Below are 18,646 nucleotides of genomic sequence, written 5' to 3'. Positions count from 1 at the left end.
AACGACGATTTTTCCCCATTGGAATGCATTAAACAGTTTTCAATGCATTCCAATGGGGGAATGCTTTTCGCTAGACAATGATTTCGCTAAACAGCGATTTCAGTGGAACAGATTATCATCGTCTAGCAAGGCCCCACTGTATTCCTCTCCAGCCCATCTAATCAGAGCTTCAGCCTTACCAGAGGGGTCCCAAGCAGGTCCAATCAACTAAATAAGACAAAAAATGACACACATACGGTATATTTTTTTAAAACGTGTATTTTTATTTGTCCGATCACAATTGAAAAAAGTGTAGCTCTTTCCCCCATTTAAAAAGTATGTATACATCTCGTACAAAACTTTGTATAAATAACCCAATTTTTTCTCATTTCAAATCCAATATATAAAAAATTAGTACCTTTGTTGGCTTAAAAATAGTTACAGTATACCTTTTGAGAGGAAAAAAAAATAGTGTTTCTCTTCCAAACTCCTCTGGATAAACAACTTTTAAATAAAATAAATTAAAAAAAGAAGAGTTGGTTCATGACAACTTTTAAAAAATAACAATACAGAAAAGGCCTTATTGCCATCAGACACATGCAGCGCGCACACACAAAAGCAGATTTTGACACAAATAAATAAGGAGGGTGGGGCGGAAAACATAACACTGGAGAAGCTTAAAAGGAAATAAAATAAAATGGTTTTTTAAATTAAACAAACAAACAAACAAAGAACTCATTGGACCCCCGCATTTCTCAGCTTATGCCAGTCTGTGTGAGTAAGCAGTGAGGTGGGTTAATGGGTCACAAGGGGTGTCAGAGGTGACCGATCCGCCTGTACGTATCTGCATGCAATGACCGCTGTTCCGGAAGCAAGGCCTGGGGAAAAAGGGAAGGATGACACACTTCACGCACAGGTCTTTGGAAAAAAAAAAAAAACACCAAAAACAGCACATCACGCTTAGTAATGCCGACAGCCAGCGCCATTTAAGCCATCAGCACAAGAGACAGACATGACCGCAAATGTTAAAAAACAAAACACAAAGCGAAGCGCACACAAAACATGCTCTGCATCATGGACATTGGGATTAAAGAGCAGCACCGGCTATTTGGCCGGGGCAAGCGACACCGAGGGGGCAGCCTGGAGACTCTTAACGCTCATTTCATAGGTCAGGTGGTCAGGTTTTCACACTGGGCTTCTGCGCTATCTCTCCTCTTTGCATCTTCCAGTTCACTTCCTGAGCCTCCTCAGTCGCCACGCTAATCCCGTCTCTAGAAAGAGTGCTCCCTCAAGTGGCGAACAAGGTCTAATTGGGACATTGCACAAATAGTGAATAAAGGGAGATGGTTTTGGGTGGGTCTTGGGGGTTTATTTCTGAATGTAAACCAAGGCTTCGTCTGTCTGACTAATGCCAGAGATATGTGTGATAAATCAGAGCTGGAGTGGAAAAGGCAGAAGACCAGGAAACGTACTTTTAGTTGCATGTCTGTTTTGATCATGTGATTTCCGACTTTCAGCAACATATAGCTTGCCATTATATTCATACTGGGCAAGTTAGAATAGGCACCCCCTGTTCAGCAGACCAGAACTGAGCATTCAGCTCAGTTGCGGTCCCTGGTTCGGCTTTGGAAAGGAGATTAGTCTTTCTTTGCTGATTTCAATGTCACAGTGAACAAGGATTTGCCCAGTAAAAGGAGAAGCATCCAAATGCAGGAAAAGACAAAGGCAAGGACGAGGGAATGTGTAAGCCAGAGGGCCACCAGGCCATAATCTGGTTTAATGCTTGAACTGATGATGCTTTATGGACTGGCCCATCTCTGACCGAGTGGTACGGTCAGTTGCCACAGAGCCCCTTCCAGTATTTTCAGGAGTCATCATCACAAAGATGGTCTCGTGTGCATGCAATGCCTCTGCCTTTCAAGGCAAACGGTGGCTAAGAGTCCCCGCTGTCTCGCCCTACGAGGCTCCCGAAGGATGCTCCGTCTCACGGTTTTAATGAACACTTTGACAGCAGTGCATCGGAATGCAAGCACTAATGTATAGCGGTGGCACCTGATGAATGAGCAGGAAAAGCATCCAAAATATGCACAGAGACTTTCTCTGAAACCAGGGGAAGGAACCACCTGTACTTATCCAGATGTTGCTGGACTACAACTTTCATAATCCCTGATGACTGGTTTGCTGGCTACGAAGGATGGATAGGTCCGTCCAAAAACCTCTTGGGCTGTGGTTCTCAACCACAGGTAATCCAGGTGTTCTTGGACTGCAGCTCCCGGAAGTCTTCACCACTAGCTGGGGTTTCTGGGAGTTGCAGTACATGAACACCGGCGTTACCCAAGGGTTGGAAACGAACTGCAACGGTTCTCCGACTCTATTCTTCTAGAGGTTTCGGACCTCAACTCCCAGACGCACCAGCCCATGGGACCAAGGTTTCTGGGAGCGGAAGTCCCGACTTCGGGAAGGGGCCCGCGGTTGAGGACCCCTGAAGGAAAGGCGACCCCGTTTCCCGATGCCAGGAGAGGTTTTTTAAAGGCTGGCTGGGTTGAGATGCTGGCAACGCGGAAGGATCTCTTCCGCGGGCCCTGATGGTCTCTAATGGCAGCCGTACGGTATGGGGAGAGACACCCACTCCTTAAACGGCCGTGGGGCTTCCCTGTTTTGGCAAGCGGAGCTGCCCACGGACTTAAAGATGCCACCCAAGAAACCGGAAATGTCTGAAGCACAGAGAGCAGACTGACAAAAAAAAGAGAGGCAAATCAGAAGGCAGCCGCAAAAAACTCTGAAAGATGGGAGCCTCTCCTGCCCGTGGGATGGTGAAACTGGCATAAACAGAGAAAGGGCCTTGGTGAGGACGAGGAGGCAGGACCCGGCGGGCACGGGCTGAGAAAGAACCCGATGCCTACGGATAGAAGGAGGAGAGAAAAAGAAGGTCCTACCTGGGGCATGTCGGTTTCCAGAGGCTGGCTCTCCAGCTCTTCCTGCAGCCGCTGGCACCTCCGCTCCGCCTGCCGGAACTGGTGATGGAGGCGCTGGTACTGCTCCCAGGAGACCATGGCACAGCCTTGCTGCTGGAGGTCACGAGGAGGCTGGGGCGGCGGGCTAAGCATCGCGTTGGAGCTCGAGGGAAGCATCTGCAGGAGAGGAGAGACCCCCCCCAGGCGGGGAGCAGAGCGCTTTGGTGGGGCTGAGCAGGGGGGGCACCAGGGTGCTTAGGGGACCTGCTTCCCCCACCCACCCTTTGCTCTGCTCTCTCTCTCACACACACACACACACGGGCGACAACCCTGCAAACTCTTTTCAGGACGCAGGGCAAGACAACCGGGGTCCCCCTGAAGTCAGGAGCGTGGGAGGAAGTGCATGGGTTTATGCCAGAGGGGAAGGAAACTTGGGCTCATGGGGAGCATCTTTGTGCCAACACCTCCCACCCCGACCCCGGTACCTAGTGCGGGCTATGCCCAGCCTGAAAACAGTGGAAATTTGCAAAATGAAATAGAAAACAAAATGAATTTTAAATAAAAAAAATCAAAGCAGGAATCAATGGATCCTTACTCCGTTTTTGCTTTTTAAAAAAAGCATTTTGGCTCTGTTACCCTCACGTTGATGTAAAAATGACCATAGGTTCTTTCCTTCTTACCCCCTCATAGGCTCAGTTCACATACTGAGTCTCTTAAGTCCCCACCCCACCCCCAGGTTAGGGCTTGGAAACTCCTGCTCCTTTGGACTCGGTGAGCAAGCCCCTGAGGGGCGCAGAGCTAAGAAACAGCGAAAGGGGCTTTTAAGTTTTCCAGCAAGCTCAGTGGGGCTGGTAAATCCAGTCATGCAAATTTCAATCTGATAACTCCATGAAATGCATGTGAAAATGAGATTACTTAAAGTGACCCCCGTTTGTCACAAAAGAATGAATGATCCTTAAAAGGATTTTCAAAAAAAGGGCCCAAATGAACAGAAAATGGAATTCTGGAGCCACTTTTCATTTTTTCTTTTCTTTTCTGAAATCGGGTTTCCAGATAAAACCCCTTTATCTGGTAACCTTGGGAATAATCAGGTTTTAAAGCTAAGCCTTTTCTCTTTGAGACTGCAGGAATTAATTGCGGCGCTAACCCCCTTTTTTCCGTGTATAATCCCCAGTTACAAGGCTTGAAAGGCAACCGTTTGAGAAGTTAATTAAAATGAAAAGTAACTCCTTTGGAAAAGACAGGCCGGGCGTCTGCTATCACATTCAGGATTTAAGTCTGCAATAAAATAAAACGAGGAAGAAAATGCATGAAATAATGGGATTCTCATGCAATGGCAGTACAGGGGAAAGTTTAATTTTTTTTTGCTACCTTCACAGGCTAATTCAGACAGAGAACTGTCATCGCCCCTGCTAGTTCCAGCCACCAAGGTCTACGCATTTGTTAGCCAGAAAAGAGGGAGAAGAACAGGAGAAGAAAGAGAGAGAGAGAGTTACAGGAGTCAAGAGTGTAAAAGAGGCAAGAAAACCGTTGCACAGAAAGGGAAGCAGGCAAATGGCAAACTGCAAAGAATCTTCCCCAAAAATCAAAGATGGGGGGGGGGGAAGAAGGCAAGGCCTAAATAGACCACCTCTTTCAATTCTATGCCCCACAGCAGAATATCCTATTAAGTTGGGGGTCAGGTTAATTTCAAGCCCTGCACACGTGCCATGTACAAAAGTCCACCTTCTTAAGAGCAGTGACCTGTACAGAAAACAGAAACAGGTTTCTAGACCTCATGGTCACAAAGTTATGCCAGGTCAGGAAAAGCAAAGTGGGGTGAAATTTCCAAAGGAAATAGCGGAGTGCAGAGAAACTCCCTCAAGGACTGATGCTCACGTGTGCTAAAGGATGCTTCCGAGGCATCGTTCATATCGACCACAGAATACAGCTCCTTCGGGGCATCAGCAGATTCTTACGGTGCTGGAAATGCCTTAACACTGAATGGCACTTTATGGTTTCTCTTGGGGAGACAGGCTAGCCCCTTTCGTTCAAAAGAGCTAGGATACAAAGAGCAGAAGCTGGCAGCTTCTCCCTTTCTTTGCCTCTTAAGAGATTTACCGCCAGTCCCGCTGGCCAGGACCAGGTTGGCTGGATCAACAGTGAGATTCCATTAGGACATCCATCTCTGTATTTTCAGTGCCAGATGTTTGAAGGAGCAGTGACTCTTCAGTGACCTAATGCAGTGGCTACCAGCCTTGGGTCCCCAGATCTTCCTGAACATCAAACCCTAGAAATCCTGACTGGCTTCCCGAGACCCCAAGGCTGGGAGCCACGGACGAAAGGGCTCAGATTCCCTTGACTTGGCATACGCTGCCCAGAGGCCTTCGGTCTCTCTTTCACCCTGTTGAGGCACTTTCTGGTGGGTCCTTTCCTTCATGGATGACAGCAGCGGGCAGAATCCCTTGGCTCATGTCTGTTCCATTCAGTGAACACACACCTGCGGACAGGTTTCACCTCCTGGTCTCTTTGATCCTTCGCCACCTCGTTCGTACCCACTATAACTGGCCACGCTGGTTTAGGATGAGGGTCCAACAGATTTGGTAGACACCGCTTTGGAGAAGGCTGGCCAAGTGGCAAAGGGATATATAGGCAGCTGGTCTCTTGAAAACCAGCTCTATTCCTGTTTTTTGGGTGTGGGTGGTGAGACAGAGATATTCTGTTGTGGGGTGGTTTTACCTCATAACCACCACTTCTAACAAGCCAGGAACACGCTAAATCTATAACAGAAATCTCTTAGTTATAAACCCAGAGGTAGAAGAAAACTATTTCCATCTGATTACTTTTCTGGAAGGAGAATGAACCCTGTGTGAGCTGAAACAGACCCTCAATCACCTGTTCATCCAGTTTGACCTGTTTTTTCCTTAGGCCTTCAGTTTCCAAATTGATGGTCTCCAGGTCATGCTCAAAAGAATTCATCTGGCTGATCTGTCAAAGCAGTTAAATCTCATTTTAGGAAGGAAGGAAGGAAGGAAGGAAGGAAGGAAGGAAGGAAGGAAGGAAGGAAGGAAGGAAGGAAGGAAGGAAGGAAGGAAGGAAGGAAGGAAGGAAGGAAGGAAGGAAGGAAGGAAGGAAGGAAGGAAGGAAGGAAGGAAGGAAGGAAGGAAGGAAGGAAGGAAGGAAGGAAGGAAGGAAGGAAGGAAGGAAGGAAGGAAGGAAGGAAGGAAGGAAGGAAGGAAGGAAGGAAGGAAGGAAGGAAGGAAGGAAGGAAGGAAGGAAGGAAGGAAGGAAGGAAGGAAGGAAGGAAGGAAGGAAGGAAGGAAGGAAGGAAGGAAGGAAGGAAGGAAGGAAGGAAGGAAGGAAGGAAGGAAGGAAGGAAGGAAGGAAGGAAGGAAGGAAGGAAGGAAGGAAGGAAGGAAGGAAGGAAGGAAGGAAGGAAGGAAGGAAGGAAGGAAGGAAGGAAGGAAGGAAGGAAGGAAGGAAGGAAGGAAGGAAGGAAGGAAGGAAGGAAGGAAGGAAGGAAGGAAGGAAGGAAGGAAGGAAGGAAGGAAGGAAGGAAGGAAGGAAGGAAGGAAGGAAGGAAGGAAGAACCCCCACCCCCCAAGGAAATATGGTTGCCTGTAGTGAGCCAGGATTTTTCTAGACGACCAAGAAAACTATTGGAACCTGCAGAACAATCGCTGAGACTCTGGCAGGTGAGTAAGGTAGTAGTTTTTTCCGAAGCCACCCATCTGCCACAAAAAACCCACATGAAGAAATGTGCCAACATAGAGAGATAAAGACGGAACAGTCATCAACATATGCTAGTGACCTGCACAGATTTCAAAACAAAAACAACACCGATCCAAACCGAAGATTAAAAAGTCCTCCCACGTGCTCCCTCTTCCCCTCCATACAGAAACCCATCCTTACGGGGAACAGACCTTCCGGTTGGCTGACGTCAACTCCTTCTGCAGCCGCTCACACTCGCGCTTGAGGCTCAGCTTCTCCTGCTCGAGTGCTTTCGCTATCCCCGACTGGCTTAGGTGTTTTTGGTGCTTCAGGGCCAGGACGCTGGACTCCAGCTGCTGCACCTGCCGAGAGCACCGGTCAAAGAATATTCAGTTCGCCCAAGCATGACGGGAGCTGCGGAAGCAGCAGGAGATCTGGGGAATTGGCCCGGCTATCGCCAGTGCCGGAACTTGAGTCGTGGGACTTCCTGTTGGACTTAAAATCGCACTGGGGATGCCCACAGCCGAAGGGCAAGGTGACCCTTCTTGACAGCCTGACTAGTTTAGCATCGTAAGCAACCTTTCTCTTCCAGGAATGCCAACGAGCCTCCCTGTTTGGCCTCCTCTCTCATCCCAGCCTGGCCTTTAGGTAAAGGTAAAGGTTCCCCTTGACAATTTTTGTCCAGTCGTGTTCAACTCTAGGGGCCGGTGCTCATCCCCGTTTCCAAGCCATAGAGCCAGCGTTTGTCCAAAGACAATCTTCCGTGGTCACATGGCCAGTGCGACTTAGACACGGAACGCTGTTTACCTTCCCACCGAGGTGGTCCCTATTTATCTACTCGCATCTGCATGCTTTCGAACCGCTAGGTTGGCAGGAGCTGGGACAAGCGACGGGCGCTCACTCCGTCACGTGGATTCGATCTTACGACTGCTTGGTCTTCTGACCCTGCAGCACAGGCTTCTGTGGTTTAGCCCACAGCGCCACCACGTCCCAGTGCCCTGGCCTTTGACCTCTGCCTTTTCTGCGTCTCAGCCTCTTGTCTCTGCTGGCCTTGACCTCCAGCCCGGCCACAGTGGTCTGTGCCTCCTGCCTCTGCGCTGGGTGGCCACCACCCCCCCCGGTGCCCACCTGCCGGGCTGAGTCCCAGGCCAATGCTTTGAGGTCAGAGGCTGGAAAAGTCAGTCTTTGTAGACGACAGGGACCCAGAATCGCCCCCCCAGATGGTCCAGAAAAACAGCCCGTTTGGCCTGTGTGTAACAAACACACAAAAGGTAGTTATGAGGACGACTGAAACTTCTTTTTTGTCCTAGACTTCCAGAAGAAGGTAAGAGACCAAGTTCAGGTCAAGAGGCTTCTGAAAGGAATCCCGGGTTTACCTTCTCCCGGGCGTGAGCGAGTTCTGACTTGGCGCTCTGGACCTCTCGCTGGAGCCGCTCGTTCTCCTGCCTTAACAGCTGCTGCTCCTGCTTGACCAGCTGGTCCAGTTCCTCCCAGCATAGCTTCTTCTGCTGGCTCTGCAGCCCGGCCGAATGCACCGCCACCTCCAGGACCCGATTCTGAAGAGGGAGGAGGAGAAGCGCAGGCGTCAGAGCTTCCGCGGATCTGGCACGAAGGCGCTGGGACTGAGCGCTGAGGGGCCTGGCTTCAAGGCGTGACTCAGTTTCATGGCACAGAGAAGTCATTTTTGACTATCCCAAAGAGTACGGTAGTTAGAAAGACAAAATAAAACAGAAATCCAATCCACAAAGAAGAAGAACAAACACCTTTGAAATTGTGTGTATTAGCCTCTTCCATGATTCTGCCAGCAGGGTTCAAAAGCAGAATCAAAAACGGTGGCTTCTGTCTTGAGAGTCCCCTGGACTGCAAGGAGAACAAACCTATCCATTTTGCAGGAAATCAACCCTGAATGCTCCCTGGAAGGACAGATTCTGAAGCTGAGGCTCCAATCCTTTGGCCATCTCATGAGAAGAGAAGACTCCCTGGAAAAGACCCTGATGTTGGGAAAGTGTGAAGGCAAAAGGAGAAGGGGACGACCAGGATGAGATGGTTGAATGGGGTCATCGAAGCGACTGACATGAATTTGACCCAACTCCGGGAGGCAGTGGAAGACAGGAGGGCCTGGCGTGCTTTGGTCCATGGGATCACGAAGAGTTGGACAGGACTCAACGACTAAACAACAACAAATAAGTTGCAGATCTCAGAAATCACACCATCAGAGTTATAAAAATGGCAATAGGAACAGCATACACACTGCACCAATATTTAGGTTTTTAGTTAAAACTCGTATCTGTTACATACCAGTCAAAGTTTTTATAATTTTGATTGACTGTGTCTGGTGTTTTAGAATCATCATCATCATTGTAGAACTGCAGAGCTGGAAGGGACCCTATGGGTCATCCAGTCCAGCCTCTGTCAATGAAGCATCAAATGGGAATTGAACTCCCAACCTTTTAGCCAGATTCGTAAACCACTGAGCTATTCTTTTCAAAAGAATTCCAACAATTTGCTGGACTACAACTCCCAGAATCCTTCAGGGAGGATCCAGGAGCTGCAAACCTGAAAAGGAATTTTTCCAAGCGCTGCAAGAAAAAAAAAAGACAGACCCGAGTGAAAGCAAAAACACAGCTTGATGGTAACAGCAAAACAAAGAAGAATATCTGAGATGCTAGTTTTTGTTCTCCAGTTCCGCGGCCCGAAACCGAATCAAAGGCTACCTTTTCATGGGCTGTCTGCAGCTGCTGGTGTAACGACGCAACCTCTTGTTCCACGGCTTCTTTCTCCTGCTGGGATCTCCGAAGATCCGACCTGAGCCTGGACATCTGGAGGTTGACGTTCTGCACGGCATCGTCAAAACTCTGAATCTGAGCGGTCCAGAGGGGAAAGGAAGTGGAAATCCATCAGTAAAAGGGGTGTCTCTGAACGGGCTTCTAAACCAGCAAGGAAGAAATACAGGAGGACGAAGCTTCCCGTGGTTGGGAGCCACGGGCGAAGAGCGGACGGGGCTCATCTGCCATGAAGTGATTCCCGACCTAAGGGAACTGTGTGGAATAAATGACATTCCAAAGGTTCTTCTATCCTACTGTCTTACTGGAAGGGCTGTTGTATTAGTAAAATGGGATGGCATCCGTGTGCAGCATCTTGAAATCCGTTGGAAGAAAGATGGGAGAAAGGAGACTCCTTTGTGACTTTAAAAGTTGACTAACTTATTGCAGGACAAGCTCTTGAGGATCACAACCCATTCCATCAGATGCAACAACCACTATCCTCCCTCAACAGATTATTAGGTAATGGCACACTCCAAGGAACACAGACAATTCCTTTTTAAACATCTTGTTTGTCTGTTTGTTTGTTTATTTAACTGAGTGGCCAAATCCTATTAGTGACACCAAATGGCATTATGCAATTGGCATAAATCCCATTGGCAAATTGCTTGGCGCACAAGAGCAAATGGCTCAGTGAGCTAGGCATCTGGCTGGATACAGCCAGAGGTTGGCATCTCCAGATGCAGAAGATTCAGCTTAAGTAGCCTTGGGCAAGCTGCACAGTCCCAGGATGACTCCAAAAGAATGGAAAGAGTAAACCACTTCTGAGTCTCCCCTACCTAGAAATCCCTGAAAAGGTTTGACTTGACCACATTGGTCAAAAATTGACTTGCCCACATATGCAAGGCATGTAAACAAATTATAAGAAAGAAAGAAAGAAAGAAAGAAAGAAAGAAAGAAAGAAAGAAAGAAAGAAAGAAAGAAAGAAAGAAAGAAAGAAAGAAAGAAAGAAAGAAAGAAAGAAAGAAAGAAAGAAAGAAAGAAAGAAAGAAAGAAAGAAAGAAAGAAAAAATAAGGTAGAATGAAAGAAAGAAAGAAGGTAGAATGAATGAATGAATGAATGAATGAAAATAAGAAAGCAAGCAAGGAAGAGAAATAATGAAAGAAAGAAAGAAAATAAGTAAGAATGAAAGAAAATAAGAAAGAGAGAGAGAGAGAGAAAGAAAAAGATTGAAAGAAAGAAAATGAGAAAATAGGAAGGAAGGAAGGAAGGAAGGAAGGAAGGAAAGAGAGAGAGAGAGAAAGAAAGAAAGATAGATAGATAGATAGATAGATAGATAGATAGATAGATAGATAGATAGATAGATAGAAAGAGAAAATAGAAAAGAAGGAAAGAAAGAAAGAAAGAAAGAAAGAAAGAAAGAAAGAAAGAAAGAAAGAAAGAGAGAGAGAAAGAAAGAAAGAAGGATTGAAAGAAAGAAAATGAGAAAATAGGAAAGAAAGAAAGAAAGAAAGAAAGAAAGAAAGAAAGAAAGAAAGAAAGAAGGAAAGAAAGAAAGAGAGAGAGAAAGAAAGATAGAAAGAAAGAAAATAAGAAAATAGGAAGGAAAGAAAGAAAGAACCCACCAACCAAGTTTATGTCGACTCCTTTACACCAGTGTAAAAACTGAGTGGGATGTTATCTTTTGAATAAGCAATATCTTGCATTGCTTTTAAACCTGGCACTGTTTTTATAAACGGCGGGATGAACAATTTGTGAGATGCAAGGAGTCAGTCTTAAAGAACCCAAGTAAACGGGTGGTTTTTAAGGAGAGTTTCCCCCCCCATCCTATTTTCCCCTGTAAATTCAAATTCTAAGCTGCAGGTTTCGAAGCATTCTCACTGAACGAGAGAAGAAACTGATCCTCATGGCCTGAGCAGGGGTATAGCTCTTCCCCAATCCATTCCAGGGGGTGGAGGGATCACTAACAGTGGACCCCTTTGAAGGAGACACAGAAGCGCACCTTGTCCTGGGATTCGGCCATGTGGTGCTCCAGGGATGCTTTCTCCTGCTTCATAGAACTCACAAGATTCTCCAGGAAGGCTGTCTTAGCCACCTGCAACAATGAGAGAAAAGCCCAGGGAAGGGATAACGTTAACCTCTGACCCCCCCTGGGCTGCTACTTTGGGCCACCACGGATGCACCCACTTGGGGACACACCTCACCATTTTTTAATTTCCAGATCATGCCCCAAAATGCACCCGCTCTAGCCACAAGCTAATTTCCTGCAACGGCTCGGGCTGGCTGGAAATGCTAGAATAACACACGGGTCAGGATCTATCAGGTGGCTTGGCCCAGATGCCCAACGCGGGTCGGGGCACTACCGAAGGCTACAAGGGAACTGACACCAAGAGGCCCAGCCGGGGGACTCTTTGGCCACGGCCCCCGCAAAGCAGGAGTCAACCTCAGTCAATTTTTACCCTGGCTGACGGGGAAGCCGGAAGCACGAGAGCTGATCTGCATGCTGTATTTGCTGTATAAACACCTTTCTCTCTCCCTTGGAGCCGTTCGGAGGAGGACAACAAGGAGGATCAGGGAGCTAGATGCTCCTCGTAAAGAGGAGGGGCGGGATCTGCTCTCCGTCAGCCCAGAGGGCAGGACACGCGACAACGGGCTCAAGTTAAGGGAAGCCAGATTCAGGCTGAATCCCAGGAATAAACTTCTTAACTGTTAAGAGTAGTACGACAAGGGAACCCATGATCTCAAGGGGAGGTGATGAGCGCTCCAACATTGGGGGCCTTCAAGACAAAACTGGGCCACCCTCTGTCCGGCCTGCTTTGATTGGGATCCCTGCCTTGAGCAGGGGGTTGGATTGGATGGCCTTCGAGGGGCCCTTCCCACTCCATGATTTAAGGATTCTATGATTCTAGTCTGTGAAGACCAGTCATCTGGGAAGAAACTCAAACTATGGTGACCAGTGCTTTAAAGCCCAAGGGATCCATGACAAGAGCACCAGAAAAATCCCAGGGGCTGTTTCTTTGGGTGAAAAAAAGGAGCCCTTTTCTCTCGAGCGAGGCAAAGGGTGTGGACCTGGGACCTTGTGGGAAGAGCCCTCACCTTCTCCATGCACTGATTCAGCTCTTCACTGAGGGTTTCCCTCTCTTTTAGCAGCTTCTCATTTTTCATAAGGACACTGGAAATCTCACTCTGGAGGTCGGAGAGATCCGGGCACCTGGGTAGCTGTGAAGAGAGATCAAATTCAAGATCTGAAAGGGAACCCACTGAAGACGAAGCCAGGCGTGTCTTGAAATGTTCAGACTGATTCAGCAGCCTGCTCCCAAGGGCACCCAGTTCCAAAGTATACATAAATCTCTCAGTATGATTCTTTGGGGACGTGGGTGGCGCTGGGGGTTAAACCGCAGAAGCCTGTGTGCTGCAAGGTCGGAAGACCCGCCGTCGTAAGATTGAATCCACGCAACGGAGAAAGCTCCCGTCGCTTGTCCCAGCTCCTGCCAACTTAGCTGTTCGAGAGCATGTAAAAAGGCGAGTCCATAAATAGGGACCACCTCAGTGGGAAGGTCACGGCATTCTGTGTCTAGTCGCGCTGGCCACGTGACCACGGAAACTGTCTTTGCACAAAATGCTGGCTCTACGGCTTTGAAACAGGGATGAGCACGGACACGATTGGGCTCAATGTCAAGGGGAACCTTCACCTTTACCTTATTATTCTTTAAATTTTTAATTTAAAAAATCCCAGCAATTTTTAGGAAATACTGCGGCTGAGGTAGAGAGCCATCTGTCCTTTGAGGCCGATCCCCCTGGAGACCCTCTTAAATCCTTCCCGAGAAACCAAGCTCATCCTGCAGGCATGAGGCTCCTGGTCGCGGCTGTCCTTACCTGCTTTAGCTTCTCCAGTTCTTCTTTGAGGAAGTGGTTCTCCTGCTCCAGAGACTGAGCTTGGATCCTGAGCTGAGACAACTCCATCTTCAAGGACGAGACCAGCGCTGAAGACTAGGAGCAAATAACAGAAACAAGCGGAGAGGTGGCTGAGTGAGGATTTGAACCTGTGCCCCCTTGGGACTCACTCTAGCCACCTCTCATTTACTATGTTCTACTGATCCGTGGTAGAGGTAAGAACGGGTACTGGGTTTCGCAGCTCCTGAGGCTGAACGCTAGCAGCATTCATTGAGGGTCCTCGTGCTTGGTTCTCTCCCCAAGTCTGCCCTTCTTCTGCCCCCCCCCCACTTCCCCACCTCGTTCTCCCTCCATCAAAGCACCTCCATCAACTCCTGGTTCGGGTCCTGCCCATCCGCCTGAGGCGGGGAGTTCTTGTGGCCCAGCCTGGCGTTTTCCAGTTCCAGCTGGTGATTCCTGGCTTTCAGCTCGGATGCCTGAGGAGAAAACACAGACAAAAAAGTCAGCACCAAGGAAAACGTGTTATTTCTAACCCGCCTCCCAAGAAGTGGCTGCGCTGCTCTGTGGTAGCCAAGACAAGACGAGAAGTTGCATGGCAGACATGTTTTATCTGACACAAGCTTTCATGGGCTGCTCCCCACTTCCTCAGGGGCACCTTCAGCAGCGTCTGAAAATGTGATCTACAGCGCCTGAAAATGTACACTAAATATAACACGTTGGCCTTTCAGGGGGCTGAAGACTCCAGATTTTACTTATTTCACCTACTCAATTTCTATCCTGTCTTACTCCCTCCAGAGGGAAGCCAAGGGAGAATATAAAAATATTTGAACCCCAGAATTAAAACATACAAATTAAGATTCAAAGCTATGCCCATGAATGTTTTAAAACACATAACTGAAAGGTGGGTCTCTCCACCTTCTCAGACTTTCTTTTCAGACATTTCTCTCACACACAGAAACTTAGGCAACCCCCCCCCCCACTGGCAAATCTTCTTGGGGGTTGGGCTAGATGACCTTAGAGGTCCCTTCCAACTTCACTATTTTACGATTCCACCACTCTATGATTTCGCAGAGAAGAACACAAGGCAGCGACTCACTCAAGGGTAACCCATCACAAGTCACACCATGGAGCTGGCTAGAAGGTAATACTCATTTTCAGGATGTATATTTTGGCTGGGTGGCTTCTTCTAAGAGCTGGGATGAACTCCCATATCTTTCGAGCTAACATGCTCCATCCTTTGACAGCTGCCCCAGTTCCTCCTATAAGGAACTTCTCCCTACTGGGAGATTTTGCCCAGTTCTGCAGAGAGGTGACAAATCCCTCAAAGTTACGGCCTCGTTGCGATTTAGCCAACTGTATATTTTCTCCCAACTCAAAGGAACGTTATGATTGTATGTTGATAATGTGCAAATGATCCAACATCTGTAAAGAAAAGCAACACCTCCAGTTTTTTTTTAAACTCTGCATGAACCGTCTCCCCATTTGGAGACAAGTGAAGAGGTGATCCCACTGAGCATCCAAGCCTGGTGTTTGGTCCACCGTGAAGACAGTTTCATTTGCTCGGTTCCCCAGCAATCACATGACGTAATCACTGGAGCAAACCAAAGAGACTACAGAGCAGTCCTACCCACACCTTTCTGAGGCCCCGTTCTTTTTTCTTTTTCTTTTGTATGGGTAGGATCGCCCTACTTTGGTCCATTTCCAGCATGTGTGATCGCTGGAAATGGACCAAAAGTAAGCCTTCTGGCCATGAAGGCAACCTTCTGACTTGCATTTCCAATATCATGAAGTGGCTTAATAAGCGAGCCACTTCAGGATATCGGCCAATTGAACACTTCCTCTATTCATCGGTGGCAGGGCAGAGGAAGTGAATATTTTTTAGACTGTAGTAGACCACTGCAAATGTGCTGCATCAGTTAGAATTTCTTCTTCTTCTTCTAAACATATTTGCTTTGCCATGAAGGGCATTCAGCTGTGGGCAATTTCTCAACCGGCATTTCAGACAAGGCAAAGAATAAGCCACTTCACGATATCAGAACCAGCTGAAAGGAGCTAGACCAAATAGGGCCGCTTGCGCTCCAACATGCCATTTCGATGTGACGATTGCACCCAAATGGCATATCACATTCTAGCTGAACCCGCATGTTCCTATTTTGCCCACACCAGCCAACTCCACGCGTCCTAAGTGCTGATCGGCAGCTTAGTCTGCAAGATATGGATCAGGTCGATTTGCATGAGAATTTGCAAAATGCAAAATTTGCAAAAGATGGAATCCCTCAGGCGTTCTTGTTTCCAGAGCGGTTTCCCTTTTGCTTTGTGCTGTATTCAGAACCCCGATCACAAAGTCGCAAGGGGAAAGCTCACCCCAAAGGGCTTACCTGCTTCTTAAAGTTATCAGCCAGCTTTTCCATGGCCACTTTTTCTTTCTGTACAGCCGCTATTTTATGCCTAAAAGAAGCACAGCAAACAAAACTGGTATCCTTCCATGGTGTTTGTTTTTAATTTTTTACACAGCTGTTATACAGTGGCCGGTGTTTGTTACTCCGTAAAACCACCAAGGCAGTGTGAAAGACACGGAGGATGGCCAAAACAATATTAGGAAAAAACTCATTCAAATCAGCCATGGCCTCTAGCTTCAAACAATGAGGTTATTACGAACCACTTGAAAATCCAATTTAAAAAGAAGCCCCAGCCACCCTCCAAAAGCGCAGAGAAGGGGGCAGGCGGCAGGTCTGAGGAGTAACATTTCAAGATTTTGGAGCAACGCAGCGAAGTGTGCTCTTATCCACACCTCTCAAGGAGATCCCTGGAAGTAAATGTATTTTTTGAAGAGCCTCTCCTACAAATCTTAATACCTGGGCAGGAACAAAATGAGGCTGTCAGCCCCTCTGTTATGGTTCCCACCCTTATTTACTTTGATTGTGCCTCTGCTAATTATTGAGACTCATGGAAGTGTAACCCCTATGGATTGCTTGGTTCAGCCCTGTGTGTGTGTGTGTGTGTGTGGGAACCTTAGGAAGGGGTTGTGATTCAAAATCTCTGTTACGAAAGGCAGAGATATGTGGGAGTGAATCTGTGTAGTTATATATAATGATGTAAACCGCTTTGGGTTCTTTTTAAGGAGAAAGGCGGGACAAAAATACATTTATTTTAAATAAACAAATACATCTGAATTGCATTTCTTTTTATGGTTTTAAAACCTGTACACCTGGAGTCATTTCCTTCACATTATGGGATAAATTTATCACCACTTTATCACCTCGGGTGATAACAATACTCGGGACTTTGTTCCTGACGAAATGTGGCATTTATATATTTCATTCCCCTCCCCGGTAACTCCTGGTATGATGCAGTGTTGGTGGATGGAACTCATCATCCTCTTAGAATGGCAGAGCTGGAAGGGACCCTGTGGGATCATCTAGTCCAGCCCCTGTCAAAGAAGCCGGGGGGGGGAATTGAACTCCCAACCGCTGGCTCCACAGCCAGAGGCCAAAAACACTGACCTATCCAGCAGTTCTCAGTTTGTTGCTGTCCTTTTATTTCTGTGGCTGTCCTTCTTTTGTTATTTGAATACACAGAGGCAGATATAGATTCAAATATTCCCACATTTTTTTGTTGGGTTCACGGTGTCTGCAATACTCCTATCGAGAGTACAGCCCTATAGAAGTCAGAGAGAGAGAGAGCGACCGAAGGATCTTGCAACGGCTAAGCCAATCCTGAGGAATTTTTGGCATGGTGAGCACTTTTCTATCGTGACGATTTTAAAACATTCCCTCCGAGCCAAACAAGACTCCGGGGGGCTTGTTTCTGCACACTATTTACAGCCTGGCTCTCACCAACCGCCCAAGAATCCTGCAAAGCTTGACGGACACCCACCAGAGATCCTCCTGAGACCCGTCCCGTTCCTTCTCCTTGTCCCTCAGCAAAGCTATTTCGTTCTTCAGAGCCGCGTTTTCTTCCCTGAGAGGCTCCGCTTCACATCTGGGCCGGTGCAAAAAGAGAGAAATGCGGTCAGATATGACATTTCCTACAGGTTCCTCGAAGAGGGATTTGTGAGGGAAAGGGCATAATAATCATCTTCGAACAGCAGAGCCAGAAGGAATCATCAACGCCCAAATCCTGTCAAATAGGCACCATGGGGGATTCAAACACCCAACCAAACCTCAATCCCTGAGCAATTTCTCAGTTCCCTTACCAGGCCAGTGTTTTTACGGTCTTCTCACTGCCTTGGAGTGACCAACAAGAACCCAAGAGTGTCCTTTTATAAACTTCCCCATTGCAGAACCCTTTTGAGGTGTCTTGAAAGACACATTTTTTAAAAAAAATGGTGGAGGGAAGGATATTGGCATCAACTCACAATGCCACCCCATCGATCATGGTGTCAGTCAAGAGCAGGGCTTGAAAAAGGTCAGTTTCTGACCCATGACTCCCCCATTCACTTTAGCCACTGGGAACCAGAGTTTAATGACGTCTCCAACCTCTGATCCAACGAGCATCCTAGAATCTATCCAGATCTCCCCTTGGGCACACGTATCCTGGGAAGATCAGAAAACTGGCTTTCACAGTAGCCATTCTGTTGTTAGTGACTTTCCGGAGGAACCTCCAAGAATATTCTGGCCTCACTCAGGATACATCTCCAAAAATACCCTGTTCTAAACTGAGTATCCATCTGCCTGGTTTGTAGACTAGATGCTTAGAATTGTAGAATAACAGAATTGTAAGGAGCCTCTAAGGCCATCGAGTCTGACTCCCTGCTCAACGCAGAAATCCCAATCAAAGTGTATCTAGCTGTTTAGATGCCAAATGATAGGCTATGGATTATGAGCTGGAAATCACTTCGTGTTTCAAGATCAGATTCCAACTCACCTTCCTGACTGAGCGACTCATGCATGCAAAGGAAGCCTGTGCTTACCTCTCAACGGCCAATCACAAAACAAGAAAGTCTAGCATGCAACAGAAAGGAGGCGTGAAAAGCTCCTGCTGTGGCTATCAGACCTTCTCAGCATTTAAGGAATTCCTTCTGCTGAATATGGGCTATCTATAGCTTGACTCCCTGATTTTTGTGGGGGTAAAATAATACCAACATCAGTGAAAAGATGCTGCTCTGCTACTAGTTGGTATTATGCACCTTACAGACAGAGAAACAAAGGGAAGAAGGAAAGAGGCACAGGATTAGACAAGGATCTCAGAGTAAACCCACTTCAGGCACATGTCCATCAAGCAAAGGTTAATCTCCAGAGCAAAACTATCCACCCACTTATTGGTAGATGGTTCCTAGATAGATCCCCCACCCCATCCTGAAAGCAGCCATCCCTCTTGCCAACCCCATGCGAAAAGTCAAAGTGGTCCCTGTCAGAAGGGGTGTT

At 47.4% G+C, this 18,646-nt stretch overlaps 1 protein-coding gene across 7 annotated transcripts in view; it reads right to left on the bottom strand.

The window, feature by feature from the left end:
* NIN (ninein) overlaps positions 1 to 18,646 on the bottom strand; it is a 118,894-nt gene that overhangs the window by 7,772 nt on the left and 92,476 nt on the right. For 2 of the 7 annotated variants that reach the window (XM_072986911.2, XM_078384210.1), the window contains 11 exons: positions 17,157 to 17,261; positions 15,659 to 15,728; positions 13,643 to 13,756; positions 13,263 to 13,376; positions 12,483 to 12,605; positions 11,389 to 11,481; positions 9,338 to 9,484; positions 8,000 to 8,179; positions 6,836 to 6,985; positions 5,808 to 5,900; positions 2,916 to 3,110 (listed from right to left, as the gene is read on the bottom strand). In XM_072986911.2, coding sequence (XP_072843012.2) covers positions 2,916 to 3,110; positions 5,808 to 5,900; positions 6,836 to 6,985; positions 8,000 to 8,179; positions 9,338 to 9,484; positions 11,389 to 11,481; positions 12,483 to 12,605; positions 13,263 to 13,376; positions 13,643 to 13,756; positions 15,659 to 15,728; positions 17,157 to 17,261 — 1,384 coding nt within the window. Of the gene's footprint in view, positions 1 to 242; positions 858 to 2,915; positions 3,111 to 4,304; positions 4,366 to 5,807; positions 5,901 to 6,824; positions 6,986 to 7,999; positions 8,180 to 9,337; positions 9,485 to 11,388; positions 11,482 to 12,482; positions 12,606 to 13,262; positions 13,377 to 13,642; positions 13,757 to 15,658; positions 15,729 to 17,156; positions 17,262 to 18,646 lie in introns of those variants that run through there. The other 5 variants (XM_078384203.1, XM_078384208.1, XM_078384206.1 and 2 more) reach the window with 5 other exon arrangements.

Source organism: Pogona vitticeps, chromosome 1, assembly GCF_051106095.1.
Source record: "Pogona vitticeps strain Pit_001003342236 chromosome 1, PviZW2.1, whole genome shotgun sequence".
Classification (NCBI taxonomy): Eukaryota; Metazoa; Chordata; class Lepidosauria; order Squamata; family Agamidae; genus Pogona; species Pogona vitticeps.
This window is presented reverse-complemented; position numbering and strand designations above follow the sequence as displayed.